At 43.5% G+C, this 26,301-nt stretch overlaps 1 protein-coding gene across 2 annotated transcripts in view; it reads right to left on the bottom strand.

Annotated features, from left to right (window-relative positions):
• Positions 1–1,416: 1,416 nt before the first annotated feature.
• Positions 1,417–26,301, bottom strand: part of RFX7 (regulatory factor X7) — a 79,859-nt gene continuing 54,974 nt past the window's right edge. Inside the window, exons 4-9 of one of the 2 annotated variants that reach the window (XM_060178199.1) lie at positions 24,257–24,379; positions 11,654–11,770; positions 10,032–10,116; positions 8,781–8,985; positions 6,939–7,234; positions 1,417–5,615 (exon numbers count right to left, since the gene is read on the bottom strand). In XM_060178199.1, coding sequence (XP_060034182.1) covers positions 2,361–5,615; positions 6,939–7,234; positions 8,781–8,985; positions 10,032–10,116; positions 11,654–11,770; positions 24,257–24,379 — 4,081 coding nt within the window. In that variant the 3' untranslated portion in view covers positions 1,417–2,360. Of the gene's footprint in view, positions 5,616–6,938; positions 7,235–8,780; positions 8,986–9,443; positions 9,522–10,031; positions 10,711–11,653; positions 11,771–24,256; positions 24,380–26,301 lie in introns of those variants that run through there. The other variant, XM_060178200.1, reaches the window with a different exon arrangement.

The following is a 26,301-nucleotide window of genomic DNA, read 5'->3' as shown; positions in this document are numbered from 1 at the left end:
CAAAAAAGCCCCAACAAACAAACAAACAAACAAACCCAAATAAAAAGAAGTGGTTACAGGAATACCTAGTGCTGTACAGGGAAAGTCAGTGACAGTCATGCACAACGGTGGTCATGTATCGACACGGGGAAGCAGACCAAACTTGATTCTTCCTGCTGTGATATTCTCATGTGAGAGAAGAAGAAATAGAAACATCTCATTGAGATCAATGTACATTGCTACATAAGACAATTTTATCTGTCACTTTGATGACATTTTTTTTTTTGTCTTTTCATAATGAAACACATTTAAAAAGTTTTTAATCTGTGGACTGCATTGGTTGCATTTATCCTAAGAGATGTGCCTACCAACAGGTTCAACAAATTTAGTGCAATATATGAACCCCAGAAAAGTTTGCCGGACAAATTTAACCAAATTTAAAGTGTTTGCTGCAATACTGCGCAGGGGGGTTAAAAATTCTCCAGTCTTTATGATTTAATTTTTTTATCAAAAAGATTACATTATTATTATTTTGTATGTTAGTAGGAAGCTAATAATGTAAACAAGGGATTAGAATGGCCTCAAAATCTCCTTTTCAGAGTATCTCATATAGAAAGGCTCCCATCATTTGTTAAAAGAAATTACACAGTTTCCTTTGGGTATTGCATACTTTGGTGTGCAGTAGTACTGTGTCTCAAAGTACAGTGAAGAAATGACTAGCGTCAAGGAAAATATCTAACAGATTAAATCAAGATAACAGCAAACACACACAAATGCCAGTAACTAGGACATATCAATATATAAACCTCTGAGCCAACCCTAGCACCATTTATTTATCAAGATATGTTAATACCCTAACCTTGCAAAGTTACTGAACAATGAAACCAAATTAAATTAAACCCTTCATCACATTTGTTAAACACTCATTGATTGTAATAGTCTTCTGATTGGCTTCCTAATTAAGGTAAAGGAGAGTTTAGCTAGGTTCAAGGTAGCACAGTTCTGGTTTAATGTGAGCTTTGAAAACTTAATGGCAATTTTAAAATCTCTTCAAAAATGTTGAAACTCACTGAAACAAAGCTGTTGACTAGTGAGTAGATTTGTGTCAATATGAAATTCATAAATAATTATTTGTAAAACAAAACAGAACCGCAGAGAGAAACATTTTAAAACAAATCCTGAGAGCTTCTTTTGCAATTGTGTTCCTCACAATAAATTAAGCACGTAATAAAATGCCCTCTTTTTCAAGTGATATTATTATCCCCTTTGTTTGATCAGAGATAAAGATTTTGTGGCTTCAGACCTCAGGCGGTGAATTAAGTGTTGGCTCCTTCATTCTTACTTGTTTCTCAAAAGAATCCTATGACCAAACTGTATTAAACTCAGCAGCAGCCAAGGGGTGAGTCGTCACTAAGTGCAGGGCTTGAGGATTTTATAAATGTCCTCCCCCTGCCAAAAAAAAAAAAAGCATCAGACAGATTTGAGTACATTTTTTCAGCCATTGTGATGAAGCTGAGAAATGCTTGTTTTTCGGAATTCCTCAATCTCAACTATCAGATAGTGAGACATACAGTGTCATCCCAACATGCTTGCATTTTACTCTGGGAAATGCTAGTGCCTGAAGCTGTTTCGTGTGTCTATGCTATGTGTTAGCTCCATAGTAAAGTCAACACATTAAAATAAGATGAATGCAAGGTCACGATAAAAATGGCTACTTGCTTTTCTTTTTTAAAACTTTAGTGCAGCTTCTGCTTTCCTTAAATTAACATGTAATCCTCCATTATTTTCTCCTATTCAAGCCCTTCATTGCAGGTGCAAGTGGTACTGAAGTCCCAGAATGTTCTACAGAGATCTTTCATTCTACAGTAGCTCAAATAGTTAGAAGAACCTGAATATTATCCCTGTTTTCAAGGAAGACCTCCGTGTCTACATCTTAGCTATGATCTCACATCTAATAAAAGACAATGCCAACTCAGCAAAAAAGCCTACCCCTAAAAATCAATGGTTTCCTCTAAATTCTGAGTAGGTCAACTGATGAATCAAAATGAACTTACACAAAATAAAGATCTAAACTGTTCTTGTAAAAGCTGGTTAGTCACCTGCTTACTAGCAAACAATGGGATTAAGTGGGGGGGGGGGATGTCAAACAGTTTAAAGACCTAATGCTTGCTCTTCTGCAGCCTACTGTCTTCAGAAATGTGTCACGACTGAGGCAAGTCTAACCATTCATTTCCTACTTGAAGAAGCAGCCACTTCTGCAGCAAACTCTTTGAAAACGTCACAAGTGATAGTAAGTGTTTCTGCTGCGGGAGGCACTTCCATTAAGACAAATACAATACATATGTCTTAAGATACAGTGTGCTACATATCATAAAACACAACTAACCCAACATTTCAACAGCAGGATGGTCCTTGCTTTCTATCCACTCAAAACCTGACGGCGTCATAGAGCTCATGGACTCGTTGCAAATCTGTTGGAACAAAGGGTCATTCTTTAACTCTTCCAGTGCGGCCTCGTCATCTTGTCCCTGCTGACGGCCTGGGTCAAACAGTAGGTTTGGGTCTAAAGTGTTCAGATCATTGATGCTGCCTGAGAGCTCAGAAGACAGCCTGATGTCACTCGACAAATCTGATGTCACCTGGCTCGCCAGCTGCTGGCCGGTCTGCAGGCTGTCTCCGCTCAGCAGGTCTTTAACAGTGCTACTGAAATCCAACTGCTGCTCTCCGATATCTGATTGTGCTTGATTTTCCTCAGGAGAAAAACTGATCTGGTCGGTGCTATTACTTCTGGTGAGGTAAGATGGTGTTTGGAATTCATACACAGACGTGCTGGAGTCCATCATATTCTGTGGGTTGGCACTGGGGAGAACGGTGGAAGTCTCCAAGATCTGAGTGAGGTTCATCCGGGCAGTGTAGTTGGAGGGTAGGTTGTTCACGCCCAGGCCTCTTACCGCATCATCGTTGTCAGAGTCCAGCTTACTCAACAGGACGCTGGTTATTTTTTTACTGTTGGTTTGCTTCTGTAGAGTGTTAGGGAAAGCTGTCTGCATCATGACGGTCAGTGGAACCGATTGACTTCTTTGAGCTATGTTATTGGCACATGCGTCTGTGTGAACATTTGTGAAAACATGAACTTCGGGGGCTACTGGGCTTCCAAAGGGGGTCACATTAGATCGAGGGAGATTAGACACGGGGTAGAGGGTGCTTCCACTAAGGTTACGCTGGCGATGGACAGCAGGACTCACGCTGCGACACCTGAAGCTGCCGCTGCCAGATGCATTAGTTCCTTTGCTATCAAGAGGGGCAGGGACGGCGAAACCCTCCTGCTTGCTAGCACTGCTTACAGTGACTGCACCCTGGTGCTGCACAGGAGACACGGGGGTCAGGCGGCCAAAGTGAGTGTCGTGGTGTCTGGACTGAGACTGGTAAGACTGTCCGGGCACAGCGAAGGCGTGAGGCTTCCTGAAACGGTCTTCTACCAGCTCCTGGTAGCTTGGCAGGATGCCGTGGCCAGACACTGAGGAGCCCCCCACCCCACCGTACCCGTTATTCATCCACTCCAGCTTGGTTTTGTCAGGGTGGGTGGCCATGGGCCTCTGCATCGGTTTCACGGGACTACTGGAGACGATGCTGGCATCGTGGTACGCCATGCTGGAGCTGATGGGAGTGAACGCGAACGGATTCCTGCACTCCACGGGGCTGGGAGGGACGCTGCTGCTGCAGTTCGAGTGTGGGGTTCCGATGGGCGTGTGGCGGCTGCTGCCGAGGGCGCTGTCCACAGGAGTGGTCTGAGCTAGCCGAGAGCAAGGGCTCTCCCGTGACAGGCCCTGAGACCCAGCGATCATCTCAGAGGTGGGCGTGGGGGTGGGGGTCGGGGTGGGCGTGGGCGTGGGGGTGGGCGTGTGGATCGGAGTGCCGCTGCTGTGGATCGGGTGGTAGAAGTGGGTGCCGGAGGCGTGCGAGGGCACGGGCGCTCCTGGGGTGACGGACGGGCTCTGCAGGGCCATTCCCAGACAGTTTCCGTAAGTGTGGGGACGGTTCATGGACATCTGCTGCTCCATCAGCACCAGCTCCTCCACAATACTGTCCTGCGTGAGCTCGTCGTCAAACGGGAAGTAGCTTTCGTTGGTCTGGGAGACAGAAGGCTCATACTCGGCCAGTTCAGACGGGAGAGGTAACTGAGCCGAAGTCTGCGCTTGGATTTGATTCAGAGAAGATTCCGGCATCTGGTCATGCAGCTGTGGGGTATAGGGGCCCCGGGGCATCCCTTCCAAGTCCCAGACGGCCTTCTCTAAGTCATGGGTATCAGGCTGCTCGGGAAGCGACAGAACACTCATGTCCTGCTGCTGTTCGCAGGTGGCGGGTAGCAACTCGGATTCCTTAGAGACCGGCTGCCATTCGTTCGGACTGAAGCTGCCATCTGATTTTGACTCACTGTCCAAGAGAAAGACGCTCCTTTCAAGCTTCACTTTTACTTCTGGAGAGGATGACGGTGTCGCATGCTGCTCCGAAGCCAGCTCAGTGGTCACGAGAGGAGAGGCGTTCAAGGGCTGGTCTGCCACTGTGTGCGTGCTAACACTCGCCGGTACCTTGTCAGGAGCCTGCGCGCCGGCTGCCGGACTCTCTGTTTGCCCTGGATGTGGGACCTTCTGGTCCTTCTTCCCACTGCCCGGTTTCTGCCCCTCGACCGGCGCTGCAGGAAGCCGCTCCACAATCGGCTTCTTTACAGGAGGCACCTGGGACTCTTGCGGTGCGGAAGAAAGTCGCTTTCTTGGACATTTAGCGCACGGTTTAGGGTCTTTGTTTGTTGAGTCGCCGTGGGATGGTGAGTTGGCGCCGGTGAGAGTTGCATTTGGAGTGGCGACTGGGAGACTGGCGGTGCTTTGATTACCGCCTGCTGAAGTGCCTGGTGGAAGCTCAGTACAGCGACTGTTACATTTGGTCCTCTGGTCACAGACCTTAGCTGCTTTTACTTCAGTGACACTGTCACTCGAAGGCTTTTGCACTCCCCCATCTGTATTACTTTTCTGCCCTGGAAGGGCACTGGTAGTTGTTCTGGGTGCTTTACTCGAGTCAAGGCTCTCTTGGCACTGCAAAGGACGCTCCTCTGATGATGTTTCCGGCTCCATTTTTACTTCCACGGCGGATGTCCCCCCAGTACTGCCGGACCTGGATCCTGGAGACTGAAGTGAAACAACAGAACCATTCTTGATCTGTGGAAAGGTCCTTGGCTCCTCAGCGGTTCCTGAAGCGCTGCTCGCTGAGGCAGTGGTTTTGAGAGGCGCGCTGCTGTTGCTGGGTGTGAGTGATACTGCCGTCATTTTCACCACACTGAGAGAACTCATGTGTGAAGTGGGGACCACAGCTGTCTTGATGGGACTGCTAGTAAAGAGGACAGTAGTCGGAGAGCGGATGGTGAGCGCGCTGCTGTTGGCGGGTTTGGGCAAGATCTGAGGGTAGCGGTGCCGGGCAGAACGGTCCCCCCCCGGACTGGCTGGGACGTTCTGTGGAGTCTTCGGTGCCTGTTTCACAGACTGCATGTGCTGAGTGACCACCTGCACGTTGAGGGGGAGCACTCTGCCGTCAGAGGAACTCACTGGGCTTGGTGAAGTCACCAACTGCCTGGTCCGCTGGACCTGTTAGAAGGTCAAAAAGCACAAAACATCAGATTTAAACACATCTAGGATGCAAACATTCATTTAGACGTTTGTGCAATGCCAAGACATTTAATAAATGTAGTACTGAGAGAGAGAGAGAGAGAGAGGCGGCTCCAGTGTTAGACTAGAGCTCTTCAAGGCTGAGCTTCTTCCCACCAGCTACATTAATATAATAAATACAACCCAGTGCAATAAAGTTAAAAAAAAAAAAAGCAAAGCTATATGTAAGAATACCAAGACACTTTCCAATTAACAAAATTCAAAACTTCATACTTGTGAATACCTGCCAAAATGACAATCTTAAAATAATTTTTTTTATTTATTTATTCCCTTTTTTGTTGCCCTTGTTGTTTATTCTTATTGGTGTCGTCGTTATTGGATAAGACAGAGAGAAATGGAGAGAGGAGGGGAAGACAGAGGGGGGAGAGAAAGACAGACACCTGCAGACCTGCTTCATCGCCTGTGAAGCGACTCCCCTGCAGGTGGGGAGCCGGGGGCTCGAACCAGGATCCTCACGCCGGTCCTTGCACTTAACACACTGTGCTCCCACCCGACTCCCCGAAATGACAATTTTTACTGTCATCTAGAAGAGGAGATGAAATCCTGAAGACAGTGACTAAGAAGATGACAGACTCAATGGGGGGAGCGGGGGGCTGCCTTCTCAGTGTCTGAGTCTGGATGTCAGTGACCAATGGCTGCTATGGTCGGGTGCTAGATAAAACCACTGTTTTCCCAAGTTTTCTCTAGAGTGAACAGTACAAGAATAGTCCTTTTTCAAATAACATGAAAATGGTGAGTATAAGAAGAATGCGAAGGAATGGCTCCTAACTAGTAACAGAAAATACCAAGCTGTTTGGGCATGATAGACTCATTTTCAAAGCCCCCTTTGCCATAACCTTAGCTGTGTGAGACCAGAAGGAAGAAGACATCAGTAACCTCTAGTCGTTGGTGAGGAAACAAACTGAAATGATCTCAGGGACTTGCCCAAGCTTCTGTGTATATTCGGCAAGAAAGATAGGTCTGTATCAAAGTACTATTAATCCATATAATTTTCCTCCATCTCAATGTTAGAAGGAAAAATTAAACCAGAAACTGCAAATGTGCAATCTTGGTTTATGCTCACAATGTTTATGTCTTCGATCTTTGTATTTTTCGTGTCTGTTCCCTCTGTAATCAACAACACGCACACTGAATTAAAGACTGGTCAAACTGGAATCTGCGCCTACACTTTCCTCCTCTTCACACACTATTTGTCATCTCCCCGCCGTCCCAGTAGAGCCAAGCACTACTTAGCCATGTTACCGGAATGGGGCTAGGCACAGCTGCCACGACAATGCCGATAGGCTGAGGAGAGAGAATGGAAGGGTTTCCATTAGGAAGAGTGTTCACTCCATTGGCTGCGGTTCCTTCTGATTTTTTTGCTGAGGATTCTCCTGGCAAAGGGGACTGCAGCTTCTGTTCTTGCTGCTTCTTCTGGATTTTGCGTTGTAACTGCTGCTTCGCATCTACAGGAGACTGCAACGTCTTTACTTGAGGTTGAAAAGAATGACTTTCAGCTGTTGGGATGAACGCAGAAGGCGGCGTAACTCCTTTAAGCCCTGAAAATTAACAGAAAGATAAAATAAATATTGCCTCTTACCGAATTTCTTTAATTTCTTTGAATACATAGCCACCTACTGGGTAAAGCAACCAAATCCAGCACACCTTGCCACATGACTTCTTTACAATGCTCTGGAATTAGAACTGCCAACTTACAGACACTTGTCAGCATGATTCTAGTTATCATCTTATAGTTCAATTACGAGGCTGTTTTAGTTAAATCAACAATAACAGATGAAAATTTGAAGAGTAACAGAAACATCGCAAATGTGCAGAAGCTAAGCTAAGTGTACATTTTGTCAGTAGGTATCAGGAAACACATTGACATTTATAGTTTCCATCTAGAGACAGGAAAATGTTCTCATAAGATTAGTTTGCTGTAGTGGGTTCTCCAATTGTCCATAAAGAAACCAAATCTAGTAATTTTCTGAGTCACAGTTACATCACTAATAATAAAAGTGAAAATTAAACAACAAAGAAAGATAAGACAATATTAACAGACTGAATAACTGAGGGAGTCATTTAATACAATACTGTTAACCCTCAAAACCGTCAGTTCTGATATTTCTGTCTGAGTGCATATATTAAAACATACTCTTTTGATTTTATACTGTTTAATGTAATTAATTTTTGCAGACAAAGGCACTTCTTGTTTTCTTCAAAATTTACTTCATTTGTAAATATTAGTTTCTGGGATAGAAGTTTGGCAAATAATTCTAAGATGAATCAACTTTCTTTCTTTCTTTCTTTCGGCCTCCAGGGTTATTGCTGGGGCTCGGTGCCTGCACTATGAATCCACTGCTCCTGGAGACCATTTTTTTCCCCCTTTTGTTGCCCTTCTTGTAGCCTTGTTGTGGTTATTATTGTTGTTGTTGATGTCGTTCATTGTTGGATAGGACAAAGAGAAATGGAGAGAGGAGGGGAAGGCAGAGAGGGGGAGAGAAAGACAGACACCTGCTGACCTGCTTCACCACCTGTGAAGCGGCTCCCCTGTAGGTGGGGAGCCGGGGGCTGGAAATGGGATCCTCACGCTGGTCCTTGCGCTTTGCGCCACCTGCGCTTAACCCGCTGCGCTACTGCCTGACCCCCATGAATCAACTTTCTATTTGTAATATTTACTAAAGATATATACTTGAAAGTGCAAATATACATGTTTACAGTTTAAGTAGCAATGGAAAAATTTATGAGTATGAAGCAGAAAATCTTTATTCTTATCATAGAAAAGCAGAAAACATTTCTAAGTTTCACAAAGAAAGCACTAGGAAGGGGGCCGGCCGGTGGTGCACTCCGCTGAGCACATAAACTCCCATGTACAAAGACCCCACCTGCAGGGAAGCAGCAGCAGCCTGGCAAGTGGTGAAGCAACACTACTCTTGTCTCTTTCTCTCTGTGTTCTCCTTCCCTCATGTTCTCTCTGTCTCTATCCAAAATAAATCATAAAAAGAATTAAAAGACATAAACTCTTTGGTCAATCTCTTCCTTTGTCAGAAACTCTAGCTATCCTGACACTGTGTGAGTCTTAACTTGTTAACAGTTATTCTGTACCTGGTGATGCCGCCGCCATTACAGTAAGAGCTGCTACTGACTTTGTGCCTATGCAGTGGCTCTTCACAAGGAAGCGGGCCAACTCCAGAACCGTGTCAAACGGCTGACTTAACACTTTCTGGGCCCATTCACACACCAGACTGCAAGCGGAAGAGATGACTTCCTCGTCAATATTTTGCTGCCCTGAAGGTTCAGCAACTTCCGACTAAACAAAGAAAAGAAAGAGTTAATTTTTAAGAGCGTTCAGAGAAGCAAAACTGAAGCATATGTCGTATAATCTTCATCCTGGGAGACAGGACTTGCGTGCCTGAGCCAGGCACAGTTCTTGGCACGGCCACAGGCCAAAGCTGAGCAGTGCTTTAGTTTCCTATTCTTGCTCATCAAAGTAAATAAATAAGTAAATGTTAAAAAATGGGAAGAGTACCTATTCTTAAGAATATTAAGTAACCTGTTGGCAGCCATGTTAAATAAAGGTCTTCAAAGGGTTTACTGCCCATAAATTTGTCTGCATTTGCCAGTCCACAGCTGTGGGCAGCACTGTGAGTCTGACCGCCTTAGACAGACAGAAGAGTACGAGATCTTCTTACACGCTTTCCTGCATCACCACCTCTCCACCTTGGGAGCCCAGGAGGGCGTACAGCGGGCAAAGAGAACCAGACTCACAGGCATAAGGTCCTGAGTTGAGTTCAAACCCTGACACCCCTTGTGCCAAAGTGATGTCCTGGTTCTCCCCTCTTCTCTCTTTCATAAATAGATAAAGAAAGAAAGAAATTACCACTTCCCTCTCAAAGGTCAAACTGTGCCGCTAGCCATATTGTTGGAAGATTGTGAGGATGTGGCTGAGCTTGGCAGGGCCTGACCTGAGGAGCGCGTCTATCCCGTCAGTCTCTCTCTACCGAGAGCGTGCCACTAGCCATCTGTTCTGAGAAAATATATATACTTACATGCTAGTCTACAACTTAATTCTTCCTCCTCTGTTGGGTTTCTTGCTATGGTACGTGTGTGTGGGCGTAACATGTGTCTCGATACAAACTACAAACTGGTAGCTTCGGATCGAATTTCATGAGCTGCGTTGAAGCAAGCAACTGTGTAGTTAGCACTTTTCAGCGAACACGATGGGGTTTGCTCACTTATTTTCTAAGAGGCAATTTTTGGTCCCTAATTATATACAAATGAGGTGGTATAGCATTCATTTCAACGCTGCTGTAAGATATGATTCTACGTGTGAAAAAGGAAATGCAGAATTCTTACCCCATCTCCAGTTTTGTGAAAGTCAAGATTGGGCAGTGTTGGCATATGGACAAAAGCCTTTTTTCTTAGTCCACTGTAGCAATACGTAATAAACAGTTAAGGTCTAAAGTATTCTACATTAAGTGACTTACTTATATTACTGACCTCTGAGAAATAACCATATATGAAATGAGAATAAAACCAATATAGTATCTATTTACTGAATTCTTTAGAAAGAGAAACCTTTATATTGGAAAGACAGGGCATTTTCACTCTTGTGAAACTGGAACAGTCCTTGAAGAATGTAACTGTTTTAAGTGAAAAAAAAAAAAAAGATTCTCGTTTGTTATGAATTTTATAAATAAATATTCTTAGTAAGTTGGGCCTGTCACCAGTGACAGGTCAGAAGGCAAGATTATCCCAATGGAAACCTGGCACAGGGACGGGAAACTTAAACCAAGGCACTTGGACAAAAACAGCTCTGAAGAGCGTCACAAGGGTTTTAACCTTCTCATTTCTCTTTTTCCACTGAAGCACACAGGATTATCGCCTTCAACATGCCAAACACACATCAATATGTTTCTGTTTTTACTCAGGAAACAAGGACAGGTCATGAAACATCTAGTCAAAAGACACCTGGAACCATTTTAGACCAGCAGTCATTGTCCTGTTTCATCTTTTTGTCTCCCCCACAGGAGTGACTCTATGTGTTGGAAATGGCCAAGAGCTAAGGAGAAACATGAAGCATTTCTAATGTGAGACACAGACCTTCTACTTCACAGTCTTTGATTATGAGTAGTAATAACGGTACTGAATCAGTACTTCACATTATCTGACTTCTGCTTGCTCCTAAGTATTCCTCCATCTTAAGAGGGGCCTTTTGTGGTCCTATGTTGATTTGATTTTTTAAATATAGGTTTCAAAAGGATGGCTGAAAAAAAAATACTTTTAGGATTTAACATAATTTCTATCTACAAGAAAAAAATGTTCCCTCCTGGCTCGGTGCCAGCACAACAAATCCACTTCTGCTGTGGCGATCTCTCTCCCTTGCTCTCTCTTCCTTTCTTGTTTTATTTGACAGGACAGAGAAATTGAGAGAGATAGGGTGATGGAGAGAGACGCCTGCTTCACTGCTCATGAGGTGTCCCCCTCCTGCAGGTGGGGAGTGGGGGCTTGAACCCTAGTCCTTTGCACTTAGTACTGTTGTGTGCTTAACTGGATGTGCCACCGCCTGGGCCCCTCTACAGGAAACTTTTTGCCAGGGCTATTCCCCTGTGTCTAAATCAGAGGCAGGAAAGAAGATAAGCTACCACCGTTCCACTTTTATTTGTAAAATACACACCTGCTATACTATCACTCTTACTGTTAAAGCAAAGGCGACCAGACCAGGAAGAGCATATTACAGAGTAAGACGAACTCTATCACAATCTTCATAACCACTCTTCAGAATTTCTCTTGTAGTTTGAAAAATAGCCAGGAAAATAACACTCACAATTATTCTCCTAAGTACTTTTGAATGTTACTGTTGATTTAAATTAATTTCTAAATATAGTTGTTAATTTAACAACAACAACAACAACAGATGTTCTATAACGAGGGAGAAACTTGAAGAGATCACCAAGAGTCGTCCTGGTAAAGGATATTTGGATTTGCCTCTTGTTCCCAGACGGCGTGCCTTCATGTTTGGAAAGACGTTTTTCATGATCTTTCCAAAGTCAGCAGCACTCAGGGGATGGTAACCAAGATTGTCACAGTAGCTCCTGCAAAAGAAGAAGGGACCCATTGAGAGCGTCAGACTTAACGATCCCACGGCACAGTGCTCCTTCAATATGACTGGATCCCTTTGACAAAGTGAAGAAATGCACCTTCAAGCCGCCCGCCACAATTCTGCCTGACACGTGACCATCATTTTCTGGAGATGAATTTAGGTCTAATTAATTCCGTATGTGGGGTCCATAGCACTGCTTTCAGCAGCATTCAAGAAATGTGCAGTGGAGTGTGGCACAGAATAAGAATTTCAGGGCAGGGGAGACAGCATAATGGTTATGCAAACAGACTCTCCTGCCTGAGGCTCTGAAGTCCCAGGTTCAATCCCCCGCACCACCATCAGCCAGAGCTGAGCAGGGCTCTGGTGTGTCTCTGTGTGTCTCTCTCTCCATCTCTCTCAAAAATAAAATAAAATTTAGAAAAAAAGAATTTCAGCTTCATGGCGGGTGGGGGAGGGTGGGGAACTGAACATTGGGGCACAGTCTGTTGGTGGTGGGAAGGGTGCTGATGTCCACTCCGAATAACCTGTAGTCTCATAAATCACTATTTAATTAATATGAGAGGGGGAAAAACTGATAGAAAGTCTCAAACCTTTTTTTTTTTTTTTTACTGTTGTAGTTATTATCGCTGTTGTTACTGGATAAGACAGAGAGAAACGGAGAGAGGAGGGGAAGACAGAGAAGGGGAGAGAAAGACAGACACCTGCAGACCTGCTTCACCGCCTGTGAAGCGACTCCCCTGCAGGTGGGGAGCCGTGGGCTTGAACCAGTATCCTTATGCCGGTCCTTTGCGCCACCTGCGCTTATTAACCCGCTGCACTACCACCCGACTCTTATCTCAAACCTTTCAATGCACAGACCATAGGCTGAGTATATGTTCCTTCAATCTAAGCACTTCAGACTTCAAACGTGTAACCAGACTGAATTTTAACAGTGCTCTCAAATTGTTAATACATTTCTTTTTTAAAAAATTTTTTATTTATAAAAAAGAAACATTGACAAAAACATAGGTTAAGAGGGGCACAGACAATTCCCACCACCAGAACTCCATATCCCCTCCCAATAGTTTTCCTATTCTTTATCCCTCTGGGAGTATGGACCCAAGGTCATTGTGGGATGCAGAAGGTGGAAGGTCTGGCTTCTGTAACTGCTTCCATGCTGACCATGGGCGTTGACAGGTGGATCCATACTCCCAGCCTATTTCTCTCTTTCCCTAGTGGGTCGGGGCTCTGGGGAAGCAGAGCTCCAGGACACATTGGTGGGGTTGTCTGCCCAGGGAAGTCTGGTTGGCATCATGCTGGTATCTGAAACCTGGTAGTTGACAGAGAGTTATCATACAAAGCCAAACAAACTGTTGACCAACCATGGACCTAAAGGCTGGAATAGTGCAGATGAAGAGTTCGGGGTGGGGGTGGGGGTGGGGTGTCCTCCATTTTGTAGATAGCTAGTAGGCATATTTTAGTTAAATTCCAAAGGGCCTGTGGCTATACTACTGTTTTTTTTTTTTCCTTTTTCTTTTTGCCTGTGAGCCTGAAATATGATATGCAGGTGGATCCAAGTTATTGTCCGGGGAGATGATGTCATGGCTGGAAAAAGGACCAGAAAGCTGGATCAGGGAAGAGAGTAGCTCCCTAATATGGGAAAGGGGTATAAATATTCTTGACTGTAAACCCCACCAATTTGATGTGATCTGGGGCCCATATTCAGCTTAGGAGCCTATGTGACCTCTGCATCCCTGTAGAGCTGAGCTCACATTCTGTGGTCATGAGTAGGAACATTCCAAGCTGCCCCAATATCAGGACCCATCTTCCTCAGGTGCAGCATAGAGTATGTTGACCAGCCTCCCTTCGGAGGATGGAACATTCTCTACCATTGTTGATCCACGTTGAGGGCAAGGTCCTGTGGGGACCTATTTTGTTGTTCCTGATAGAAAAAACCAGTAACAATGGAGAGAGGGGTTTATTCGAGGTCTAGGCCCATCAAGTCTGTCTGGGAACCTCAGGACTCCCCGATTAGGGCCCCAGCTGATGGGGTGGCCTGATAGTGACTAAAGAGTCATCGTTAAAGTATGCCAGTCTCTTGCCCTTATTCAGCTTTTGCAGTCCTTGCTTTGATAAGGTTAGCTTTGGAGTGAGTGACAGAACTTTAATAGTGTTAATACATTTCTAATAATGGCTTGATTTTTCAAATGTTGACTTTTCTGAAAGCTTAGACCAGGGAGAAAAGAAGCAAACAGTGGTGTTACTTTATAAGAGATAGCTATATATAAATAATGTCAAAGGACATAAACTATGATAATGTTGTGTATGATACAGCAAATCCTAACAATGGGATCTTCAAAGTTAACCCAACTGCCAAATAATTTGATTATAGCAATAACTATCTATTGACTTATTAAGACAGCAGAAACCTCCCTCCTGCTTCCTCTATAGAGCCTGTATTTCTCCTCTAGCGTGGGGCTCACTTTCCAACATGCTGCTCTCAATTTATACCAAATGATACCGCATCTGCTGATCCCAACCTAATCAATGCAATGTGTACCACCTCAGCATGCTTCACTTCAGACTGTGTCCAGAGACGTCAGGCGTGGAATGTCAACCCTTCAGCCTCATTACTCGGGTGAGACCTTTCCTTTCTCATAGGATTCTCTGATTCCAGTTCGTCTGCTTCACTTCCTAACAAAGCCCCAAAACCTAGATATAGAACAGGTCCCATGAGATAGGGCATATGTTCACATGTATCCACAAATTAGGGCAAAATATATACCTGAAAGCAAAAGTACACAATAGTCTGCAGTGAGTCAGTATATGCAGCAAGCAAGTAGAAAGACCTAAAAAGAAACCTTAAAGTACCTAATGAAATAGTTTCTACTTAGACATAGGTACCCTCCTCACCTACTTCCTATCACACTTCCCTCAGTCACTCCAAAGCTAACCTTATCAAAGTAAGGACTACAAAAGGTGAATAAGGGCAAGAGACTGGCAGACTTTATTTTTTAAATATTATTATTATTGTTGTTATTTATTTCCCCTTTTATTGTCCTTGCTTTTTATTGTTGTGGTATTGATGTCGTTGGATAGGACAGAGAGAAATGGAGAGAGGAGGGGAAGACAGAGAGAGGGGGAGAGAAAGACAGACACCTGCAGACCTGCTTCACCGCCTGTGAAGCGACTCCCCTGCAGGAGGGGAGCTGGGGCTCAAACCGGGATCGCCATGCCGGTCCTTGCGCTTTGCGCCACATGCGCTCAGCCCGCTGCCCTACTGCCTGACCTGCCCCGCATACTTTAATGATGACTCTTTAGTCACTATCAGGCCACCGCATCATTTGGGGCTCTAGTTGGGGAGTCCTGAGATTCCCACATAGACATGATGGGCCCAGAGGGATAAAGAATAGGAAAGCTCTCGGGGGAGGGGGGGGATAGGGAGTTCTGGTGGTGGGAATTGTGTGGAGATGTGCCCCTCTTATCCTATGGTTTTGTCAGTGTTTCCTTTTTATAAATAAATAAATTAAATTTAAAAACAAAGGACAACTACCAGAAAAGAAAAGAAAGAAAGAAACGTGTAGTGAGATACGATGGTGGTGTACTGCTTTCCAATGACCGCCCACTGCCACAATCTATTCAGCTCTACTCACAGAGCTACAAGTTTCCATCTAAGGATCAAGCTCAGGTACCAGAATGATTTTCAATATAAACACAATTTCACATGTAAGTCAGACACTAGAAATACTACACAGTTCAAAAGCAAAACATGGTATGCTAGAGCTAAAAAAAAAAAAAGGCCTTCCGGATCGTGTATACCAGCCGTTACCTTCTGCACAAGGGAGAGATCAAGAGCAAAAGAGGACCCGAAGGCACAGTGCTGTCTCCTCAACTCACACCACCCTATCACTGGCAGGAATAGAAAGCACTGTGTAAGGCAGTACGTTGAGTGGGGTCAGGGAAACAATCCAAGTCTTAATCACGACTGGAACCAGGTGTCGTGTTGGTCGCATCCAGTGAGCGGTAAACAACCAGTGCTCCTCTCTACCAGTTCCCAGGACGGGCAGATGGGCCTAAGGCAGATCAGAGAGCCTGGTGGTGCGGCTAATGGAGAGACGTGCGATTCATTTACCTTCAGATTCTTTTTTAAAGATTTTATTTATTTTATTAATGAGAAAGATAGGAGGAGAGAGAGAAAGAGCCAGACATCACTCTGGTACATGTGCTGCTGGGGACTGAACTCAGGATCTCATGCCTGAGAGTCTAGTTCCTTAAACACTGGGCCACCTCCCGGACCACTAGATTCAGATTCTGATGTCCTTTCATCTTATTGGGATGCTCAATTTTTTTCATTTTGACAAGGGAAAAGTGAAAGGTTGGTAAAATTAATTATTTAGATAGTCAGTGAAAAAATCTGTCAATTGTCACGCTGAAATGATTCCAAGTGTTATTTCAGAATATGGCCATTTATTTATTAGTTTTCCTTATTTATACCAGGAAAAGACTAACTTTCGTTAAGAATGGTTGCTTTCCTTCTTCCCCTACCCTCACTTCTTTTTTTTTTTTTTTTACAATGATCTTATCTTTAAAATAGTCTCTAGTGGATAAATAGAAATAATTCAAACAATTCTTCCTGAATAAGATAGCAGGTAATATTAGGAAAAAAACTGCTTATGATTCAAAATTCTATACCTTGACATCTCAAAGAGAAATTTAAAAAAAATTTTAAAAAACCAACAACTACAACTGAACAGGCTCTCAATTTCTTTAATTGTGCAAAATCTTTGAGCTAGACATAACATTGAGATGTGTAGTTCCACTTCCTGAGAGATGTAAAAATGACTCTACCATCATTACCTCAATGTGAACACTTCCCGAGACTGAGTAAGAGGGGGTTTACATTGTGTGTGAGGTAGTCCACACAATTTTTAGTGGTTCTGATTTACAAAGAAAAAAATTTCATTTTTAGGACTTCTTTCCCATTGGAAAGATCTAAATAGTCAATAATTCTGTTTTTAATGTGTTTTGAGGATGCATATTCGTAACTTTGATGCCAATACTACATACCAAGTCAAAGGATTCCAGACCATGTGGAGAACTTGGCTAGTTCATATCTCATGTTCCTGCTTCATAACTACTAATATAATTAACTAATATACTAATATAATCAACTAATAAGCTGATCCTGGATGGCATGGTGCCAGTTAACACCTAATTCAGCATCAGACTCTATTTGATACAACACTCAAAAACAGAGTAGAAACAAAGTGTTCTTTCTGTACAATGCTCTAATGCCTTTGTTGAGCCCATCTGCAAGGACCTGCATTCAAGCCCCTGGCCCCCACCACAAGGGGGACATTTCATGAGTAGTGACGCAGTCCTGTAAGCATCTCTCTCTCTCTCTCTCTCTCTCTCTCTCTCTCTCTCTCTCTCCCTTCCTTCTCAATTTTTCTGTATCCAAAATAAACACAATTTTCAAAGAGAAAAATTGAAGACTAGTGCTTTACCTAATGGTACTTACCAAAATGAGTACCAGCTGTACCAAAGGACTATAGGAGTACAACGAAATGAGCATTTCATTTGAACTATTGCAGCCTTTAATTTCATGCTTAGTCAACAATCTGTTTGGCTTTATGTGAACTCTTTTTTCAGCCACCAGGTTCCAGATGCTGCCATGATGCCAACTGGACTCGCCTGGGCAGACGACCCCACCAATGTGTCCTGGAGCCCCACTTCCCCAGAGCCCCGCCTCGTTAGGGGAAGAGAGAGACGGGCTGGGAGTATGGACTAACCTCCAACATCCATGTTCAGCGGGGAAGCAATGACAGAAGTCAGACCTTCCACCCTCTGCATCCCATAATGACCCCATAATGACTCCCAGAGGGATAAAGAATAGGAAAGCTATCAGGGGAGGGGAGGGGATACGGAGTTCTGATGGTGGGAATTGTGTGGAGTTGTACCCCTCTTATCCTATGGCTTTTGTGTTTCCTTTTTATAAATAAAAATAAAAATAAATAAAAGAAATGAATATATAGGAAAACACAAGCATTTAGTTACTAGTGGCATAACAAATTTCTTTTTAAGTATTATAGCTATGCTACATGGTATTAAATAAGTAGACAGACTAGACTACTTACACAAAACTAGCTAAAATTAAACCATTAATGATAATGAAAAAATTTATATTGTATTTTACATTTATTTTCATTTATTTACTTATTTTAGCACCAGGGGTTGGGGCTTGGTGCCTGTATGGCAAATCTACTGTTCCTGGTGGTCATTTTTTTCTTTTCTTTTTTCTTGCCTGAGACAGAAATGTTGGGAAGGGGACAGAGAGGGAGAGAGACATCTACAAGTACTGCTTTACCCCTGAAGGTGAACTTGGAGGCTTGAACCTGGGTCCTTACACATGGTGATGGGCACACTCTACTGGGTGTGCCACCACCAGTTCCCCCACATTTTACATTTTAATAAGCCAAGTATCTTTATATAGGTTTACAACTCAGCAATTTCAATAATCTATACTACGTTATATAGTTAGCAATGTTCACTGCAGTGTTCCTCTACTCAAGAATTATGGAAACAGTGGGGCTGAACTTGTTTAAACAACAACTAATATATTTACATGAAAGAAGACATTAGAGGCAATCGAAAGGAGCCAGATTCCGTATGTAAGAAGTCTGTGCTCAAGCACTGAGCTACATTCTTGGCCCATATTATTGTATAGTTGGAAAAATAACATAGAAACACACTAACAGGAAACGAGAGCTGTGCAGCAGGTTGATGGATGGGCACAAGAATCTGGGTTCGAGCCCCCAGCTCTGCACCGGCGGTGGGATGGTGAAGCAGGTCTGCAGGTGTCTGTCTTTCTCTCCCCCTGTCTTCCCCTCCTCTCTCCATTTCTCTCTGTCCCGTCCAACATCAGCAGCAGTGGGAACAATAACAACAACAACAAGGGCAACAAAAAAATGGGAAAAAATGGCCTTCAGGAGCAGTGGATTCATAGTGCAGGCTGAGCCCTAGTGATAACCCTGGAGGAAAACAAACAAACCCCAACAACGAAACCACTAAAGATCACGTTCCTGCACACATGGTAAAAGCCTCAGCAAATGCTAAAGCTCACAACGGTTTGTTTGCACATCAGACTGTCTGCCTGCATGCAGAAACCCCTTGAAGGTTTTTTGATTTTATTAGTCTTAATTTAGCATGAAAATATGTTATAAGAAGTCAATCCTGTCCTAGATTACATCTTTTTCATTCTCAAATAGTTTTGGTTTCAATTATTATTAAAGGACTTTTCATACAAAAATATCTAAACATCACTGCAGTCAGCTTATACAAGGGTAAATACTCAATAAGGATAGCTTAGCATGAAGGTATACAAGGCAGGTTTTATACTAATATTTCAGTTAAAATGTATTTATTTATTTTTAATATTTTATTTATTAATGAGAGATACAGGAGAGGGAGGAGAAAGAGAGAGAAAGAACCAGACATCACTCTGTTACATGTGCTGCCGGGGACTGAACTCAGGACCTCATGCTTGTGAGACCAACATTTTTTTTTTAATATTTATTTTTATTTATTTATTCCCTTTTGTTGCCCTTGTTGCTTTATTGTTGTAGTTATTATGGTTGTCGTCGTTGTTGAATAGGACAGAGAGAAATGGAGAGGGGAGGGGAAGACAGAGAGAGGGAGAGAAAGACACCTGCAGACCTGTTTCACCGCTTGTGAAGCGACACCTCTGCAGGTGGGGAGCCGGGGCTTGAACCAGGGTCCTTACGCGGGTCCTTGTGCTTAGCGCCACCTGTGCTTAACCCACTGAGAGACCAACATTTTATCCACTGCGCCACCTCCCGGACCACTCAGTTAAAATTTAGAACACAATTTAAGACTGGCCATTCTGTGCTAATTTATATTCAGAAAACCTCATTAAGGCAATTTAAACAGGAAAACAACTCCTTTACCAAGCCCCTAGGAGGGAGGTTGGGCTCTGGTGCACGCGTTTCAGCGCTGGTATTACCAAGGACCTAGGTGTCCGTCTAGCTTTCTCGCTCCTCTCCCCTCAAGTTCTCACTGTCCTATCAAATATCATAGACAGAAAACAACAACAAAAAAAATCCAACAACAATAAAAGGCCCCTAGGAAAGGACATTTCTCTAAATGTCTTAACTGACAAGAAGTGATATTAAAGTCTAACTAAAATACGACCTTTTGTGAGTCTTCGTGAAAAACACAGCTCTATCTCTGTTTTGCCTTCTTTAGAACATAGTCAATCATTTTAACTAGCTATTTCATAGTGCTTTCACTGATTTCTCTTCTACATGTTCTGTATCTCTCAAGCTTGAAAACCCACTGAGCAAGTTCTGATCAAATGAGAGTAACCTGGAGCTCCCATCTGCTGTTTGCTGTGAGAACACAAACAAGCTTTCTTCACAGCATATGCCAGGCTGCTAGTAAGTCACTGTGCTGTGATGACACTCACTTGTAAGCATATGTCCCATGTGCAGACTGATTCATCTTTTGAGCAAGCAGCTAAGTCACCCCAAGTGGAAGTCTTAGCTTTCTCTTGACTATTTGCCCAACTTGATACTCGCTCCATTTGTTATCATTCAACAAAAGTGTGCCTTCTTACCTCTGATTACTTAATCATGGAATTTGGAGTTCTAGCCTAAGATATGCACTAACTAGATTTGTCACACTGGGAGAGTCAGTTAATCCATATGAGCGAGACTAGAGATAACCAGAAGATTTTGGAAGTCTTTTCCAAAAAAATTATCACTGTTATATTATTGGAGTATATTCTTTTTTAAAAATATGGTGACTGGGAACAAATTTTTATTCTTATGTATATAAGATACCACTGAGTATCTCCTTGGCCCATTTTATTTTTTAACTTAGAGAGACAGCGAGAGAAGAGACCCCCCCTGCACTGTTCCACTGTCTATGAAGCTCCTTTCGTGCCTTCACAGAGCTACCCTCTGGTGCTGGAGCCTAAGGCCTGGCATACGATAAACCAGTACAGTGCCCTGCCAGCCTGCAGACCCTTCATGCCCTCCAATTACTGTTTAACCACTCTTAATATTAAATTACTGCTTACTATGTGCAAACAGGATGAGAAATATAACAATGAACAAAGCAAATGTTTAGAGAAATGCTACCTGAACTGAAGTCAGTTATAAAGTTATGATCGTGAGCACAATTATTTCTTAGAATAAAACCAATTACTTCTTCCCTAGTCCTGCTATCTTAAAAAGTTTCCCTTATTACTACATTTCTTTTTGAAACACTATTCTAAATCACTTTTTTTCAACCCATATTACTCTTTACTGAACTTTAAATTGTTGAAAACTTTCACCCACCTCCCAATGTTGCAATGTTTTGATTCTCTTGTCTAGGAAAAACATTTAACATTGTTTAGTGAAACAAACAAAAATAAAACATATAACCAAAGATCTGTGGCATCTCTATAAAATGATTTAATGGGAAAATTCAGAAAACATTGTAGAAAACTATAATTTGTTCAGTGGAAGAGACTTAGGGATATACGGCCTGCTCTAACAGGTCCGAGTCATGCTCCACAAACACTCTGCTCTTTCTTTCTGCTGGTTTCTCTTCCGCACAGTGCCCAGGTCACGCACGTGCATTATTTCACTTTCCCCAGGCCCACATTAACATTTACATACCATACACATTTACCTGACAGTAAAAACCATTTAGTAAATTCAAAATGGCTTCTGTGTACTTCACTGGCTGATTGTGTGTTTTTTTTTTTTTTTTTTTTTCCTCCATGGCTATCGCTGGGGCTCGGTGCCTGCACTGTGAATCCACTGCTCCTGGAGGCCATTTTTTTCCCTTTTGTAGCCCTTGTTGTTTATCAGTGTTGTTATTATTGTTGTTGTCACTGCTGTCATTGTTGGATAAAACAGAGAGAAATGGAGAGAGATGGGGAAGACAGAGAGGGGGAGAGAAAAAGATATAGACACCCGCAGACCTGCTTCACTACCTGTGAAGCGACTCCCCTGCAGGTGGAGAGCCGGGGGATGGAACCGGGATCCTTACGCCGGTCCTTGCGCTTATCTCTTATTTTACTAAATGCAATTGAGCAAATAATGTATGCTCACTTTTTATATAAACACATAGTAGATATTCAACAGACTGCTGTAGATTATTTGATGGGACAGAGATAAATTGAGAGGGGAGTGGAAAATAGGGAGAGAGAAAGATAGACACTTTCAGACCAGCTTCGCTCGCTGCTCATGAAGCTTCCACCTGTAGGTGGGGAGCAGGGGCTTGGACCTGGGTCCTTGTGCATGGTGATATGTGTCACCACCTGGCCTCAAGAATGATTTTTACAGAACTGAATCACATATACTATTAGCTTCATTTTCCTAAAGAAAAAATTCACAGCATTTTGGTTTAACTCTGTTCCTATGATCACTTAAAATCGTTTTCTCTGGACTATTGGCAGCCCCAATATATGATCTATCCTTCAGCATTCTGAATGAGGGAAAATCATCTGTCTAGACACCAATAATTCTCTCAATTAGTGTAGTCCCTTTGCATCCTCTTATACTTACACCCTTACTTGATATGCCTCTTCCAAAGTGTACGAATACAATACATTAATGCTGGTTGGTGTGACATTTCAATGCCCAGAAAATCTGAGGTTTCTTTAACAAATTTCCTCTTCCAGCTCAGTTATAAAAATGTTAAAGAAGATTTAGAACCTATTAGTTTCTATCCAGAAGGCTCATTAGCCTCGCTATTTTTGTTTTCTATGTTTCAGTAACTTACTTACATAATCAAAATTACTTAAGTCACTGCACTGCCTTGCTCATAAGTAATTCACAACAGTCTAGAAACACTTTTTAGCCGAGCTGTGGCATAACTAGCTGAAGACAAACATTACCTTGCTCAAGGACCCAGGTTCAAGCCCTTGGTCCCAAGCTGTGGAGAAGAGGGGATGGAGGTGGAGTGGGAGACGCTTCCTGAGAGGTGACGCAGGGCTGCAGGTGCTTCTTATTCTCTCCTCCCCGCCCTGTCTAAAATTCTCTCTATCCCGTAAAGTTTTTAAATAATAAATACATAAAAAAAGAAAAAGAAAGGAGGGGTGGAGAGAAGGAAGGGAGGGAGGGAGAGAGCACAGCACCGAAGCTCCCTTCAATGCTGTGCATGAGTCTGGCTCGCGCACATGGCTCACGCACATGGCATATGCAGCATAGGCCTGTAACAGGGATCAGAATGCTTCGGATTCATAGAAAAGGTCTTCACCAACACGAGTGCCACCTCAACAACATGTTTCACCTCAGACTGTGTCCAGAGACTTCACGTGTGGAATGACAACCCTTCAGCTTCATTACTCGGGTGAGACCTTTCCTTTTATAGTACACTCTAATTTCATCTCAGGTGGTTCACTTTCTAACAAAGTCCCATACCTAGATATACACCAGTTTCTGTGAGAGAGAGCGTATGCTCACACGTATCCGTAAACTACTGCAAAATATATACCTGAAAGCAGAAGTACACTAGAGTTTGCAGTGAGTATCCTCCTAACACTTCCTCTCCACTATTCCAAGCTTCGGGCCCATGATTGCTCAACAATTTGTTTGGCTTCGCATGTTAACTCTCTTTTCAGTCACCAGGTTCCAGATGTCATCAGGATGCCGGCCAGGCTTCCCTAGACTGAAGACCCCAACAATGTGTCCTGGAGCTCTGCTTCCCCAGAGACCCACCCTACTAGGGAAAGAGAGAGGCAGACTGGGAGTATGGACCGACCAGTCAATGTCCATGTTCAGCGGGGAAGCAATTACAGAAGCCAGACCTTCTACCTTCTGCAACCCACAATGACCCTGGGTCCATGCTCCCAGAGGGATAGAGAATGGGAAAGCTATCAGGGGAGGGGGTGGGATATGGAGATAGGGTGGTGGGAATTGTGTGGAATTGTACCCCTCCTACCCTATGGTTTTGTTAATTAATCCTTTCTTAAATAAAAAAATTTAAAAAAAAAAGGTCTTTAAACATCCAAGCACAGAATGGTATCTACGTTCTTTCTTACCAGAGCACTGCTCAGCTCTGGCTTATGGTGGTGTGGGGAACTGAACCTGAGGCTTTTGGAGCCTCAGGCATGAGAGTCTCTTTGCATAACCATTATGCTATCTACCCCTACCCCCCACCCCAATAATATTTAGTTTCTATGTAAGGATCAATTGAACTTATCTTCCATGGTCTGTCTAACCCCAGTTACACCTTCCTGACATCTTTAAGAATCCTTAAACATCATTTCTACCATCCAGAGTATACTAGAGAAATCCTCTTCTTTCTGTTCCCCACCCCCATAATTCTGTCCTTTATTGCATATGCTACCAGAGAAGCTTAGACGAGAAATTTCTAAGTTAAGCCCCCACTCAGCAATGATAAGACAAATCACGGTGTGTGAGTACTGCATTTAAGCTTCTGAAACACATCGGTATGCTTGACATGTGAATATGATACTTACTTGTACTCATCATAGACTTCCTGTTTGGGCAGTGAAGTCTCAGGATGTTCCTCCAGCGTGTTTCGAATCCAGGAAAAGGCATGCATTTGCTGTGCCCGACTAGATGACATGGCATTCTGATCACTAGCCGTGAAATAAAAGCATATTGTTAGCTGAATCAGACAGCTATTTGTTGACATTATCTTTGCTAAGACCTAAATGGTCCACGAAAGAACTGCGTGTAAACATACACCAAAGCAAGCTTAGAAGGTGCGGTAGACGGCCAGTTATTTACATGCACATTGTCCACTGCGCCTGGGTCGTTTCCTGTGGCCGCTGTTCACTGAAGCTGCTCAGGAGTTACACGGAAACTAAAGTCGCTCATCCCTCCCCCGGCCTCTCACACAGAGCACTGCCAGCATGAGGTGTGTGTCTGGCCAAAAACTCTCTAAGTGGGTGTCTGCTCATTTGTTCATCTGCTTAGACTTACCAACCCCAAATCTTTCTTTCTTCATTTTAAAAATATATTTATTTATTATTGGATAGAGACAGAGAGAAATTGAGAGGGGAGGGGGATAGACAGGGAGGGGGACAGAGACACCTGCAGCCCTGCTTCACCACTTGTGAAGATTCCCCCCTGCAGGTGGGGACCAGGGGCTCGAACCCCGGCCTTTGTGCACTGCAGTGTGTGCGCTTAACCAAGTGTGCCACAGCCGGCCCCCAAATCTTTCAAAATAAAAGTAACAGAAAAAGTCATTTCTTTTTTTTTTATATTTATTTATTTCCCTTTTATTGCCCTTGTTTTTTATTGTTGTTTTAGTTATCGATGTCATCACTGTTAGATAAGGCAGAGAGAAATGGAGAGAGATGGGGAAGACAGAGAGGGGGAGAGAAAGACAGACACCTGCAGACCTGCTTCACCACCTGGGAAGCGACTCCCCTGCAGGTGGGAAGCCGGGGGCTCGAACTGGGATCCTTGAGCTGGTCCCTGTGCTTAACCCGCTGCGCTACCGCCCGATTCCCGTCGTTTATTTTCTATTTGCTCATTAGCATTCAAGTAACTGCCCTAGATCTTGTAGCACACACTAAACCCTAGAGCAGAACTCACGGCAGGATGGCCCTGAGAGGACACACTCCCCATTCAGTTGTCCCTGTAACTGCCCCTTTTGGATCAGCACCTCCACTAGACACCACAAGGTGTGTTTGCTTTGGTTTGCGTTTGTGGTGTCTGTCAGTTTTTATATCTGCACTATACCAGAGCATCGCCTGGTCCAAAGTTTCTTTACAAATTCTGTCTTTCTTCAGAGACTGACAGATAAATGGAGGTGTGAGGAGCTGGAGACAAAGAGATGCCAAGGCACTGCTCCATCATCCCTGCACCTCCACTGGTGCTGTCCGTGGGCTCCCATGTGGTGCCGGGCACCACACCCAGAGTCTGAGCCAGCAGGGAAAGGCCTCACTGCAGACTTCCTGTTTGGGCAGTGAAGTGTTCCAACCACTGAGCCACCTTTTAGGTCCCAAATCACAAGCTTGAAAATATATACTAGTGTTACTTACAAACTAATTCCATGAACTGGACACTGAAGCTCCTCTAAGGATTCAGACATTCATCTCAGAAAACTATAGCAATGTATTTCATTCCAAAGAAGATACTGATCAAGTTTTTAGGACACAAAATGGTTAAATAGTTATGACTTTTGGACCAAAGGTAACAGTGACACAATTTTCATTTCATGTTTTGGCATAATGTTTTAATTAACACGGTGTTAAAAATAATGTATATGAAGCGACTCCCCTGCAGGTGGGGAGCCGGGGGCTCGAACCGGGACCCTTCAGCCGGTCCTTGCGCTTTGCGCCACGTGCGCTTAACCCACTGCGCTACCACCCGACTCCCTTGACATTACTTTTTATTAACTCATGTTCCACATAGGTCATTTCACTTCTCCGCTTCTATTTCACATTTTGTGTTCTGCAACCCGACAGTAAGTGCCTAATGAACTTTTGCACAATACATATCTGTTTATTCTTTGGTTTGGGTTAGATTTTACAACTCCTCACACTGCATA

This window comes from Erinaceus europaeus, chromosome 18 (genome assembly GCF_950295315.1).
Source record: "Erinaceus europaeus chromosome 18, mEriEur2.1, whole genome shotgun sequence".
Taxonomy (NCBI): domain Eukaryota; kingdom Metazoa; phylum Chordata; class Mammalia; order Eulipotyphla; family Erinaceidae; genus Erinaceus; species Erinaceus europaeus.
The sequence above is the reverse complement of the archived record's forward strand: the minus strand, read 5'-3'. Positions and strand labels throughout refer to the sequence as shown.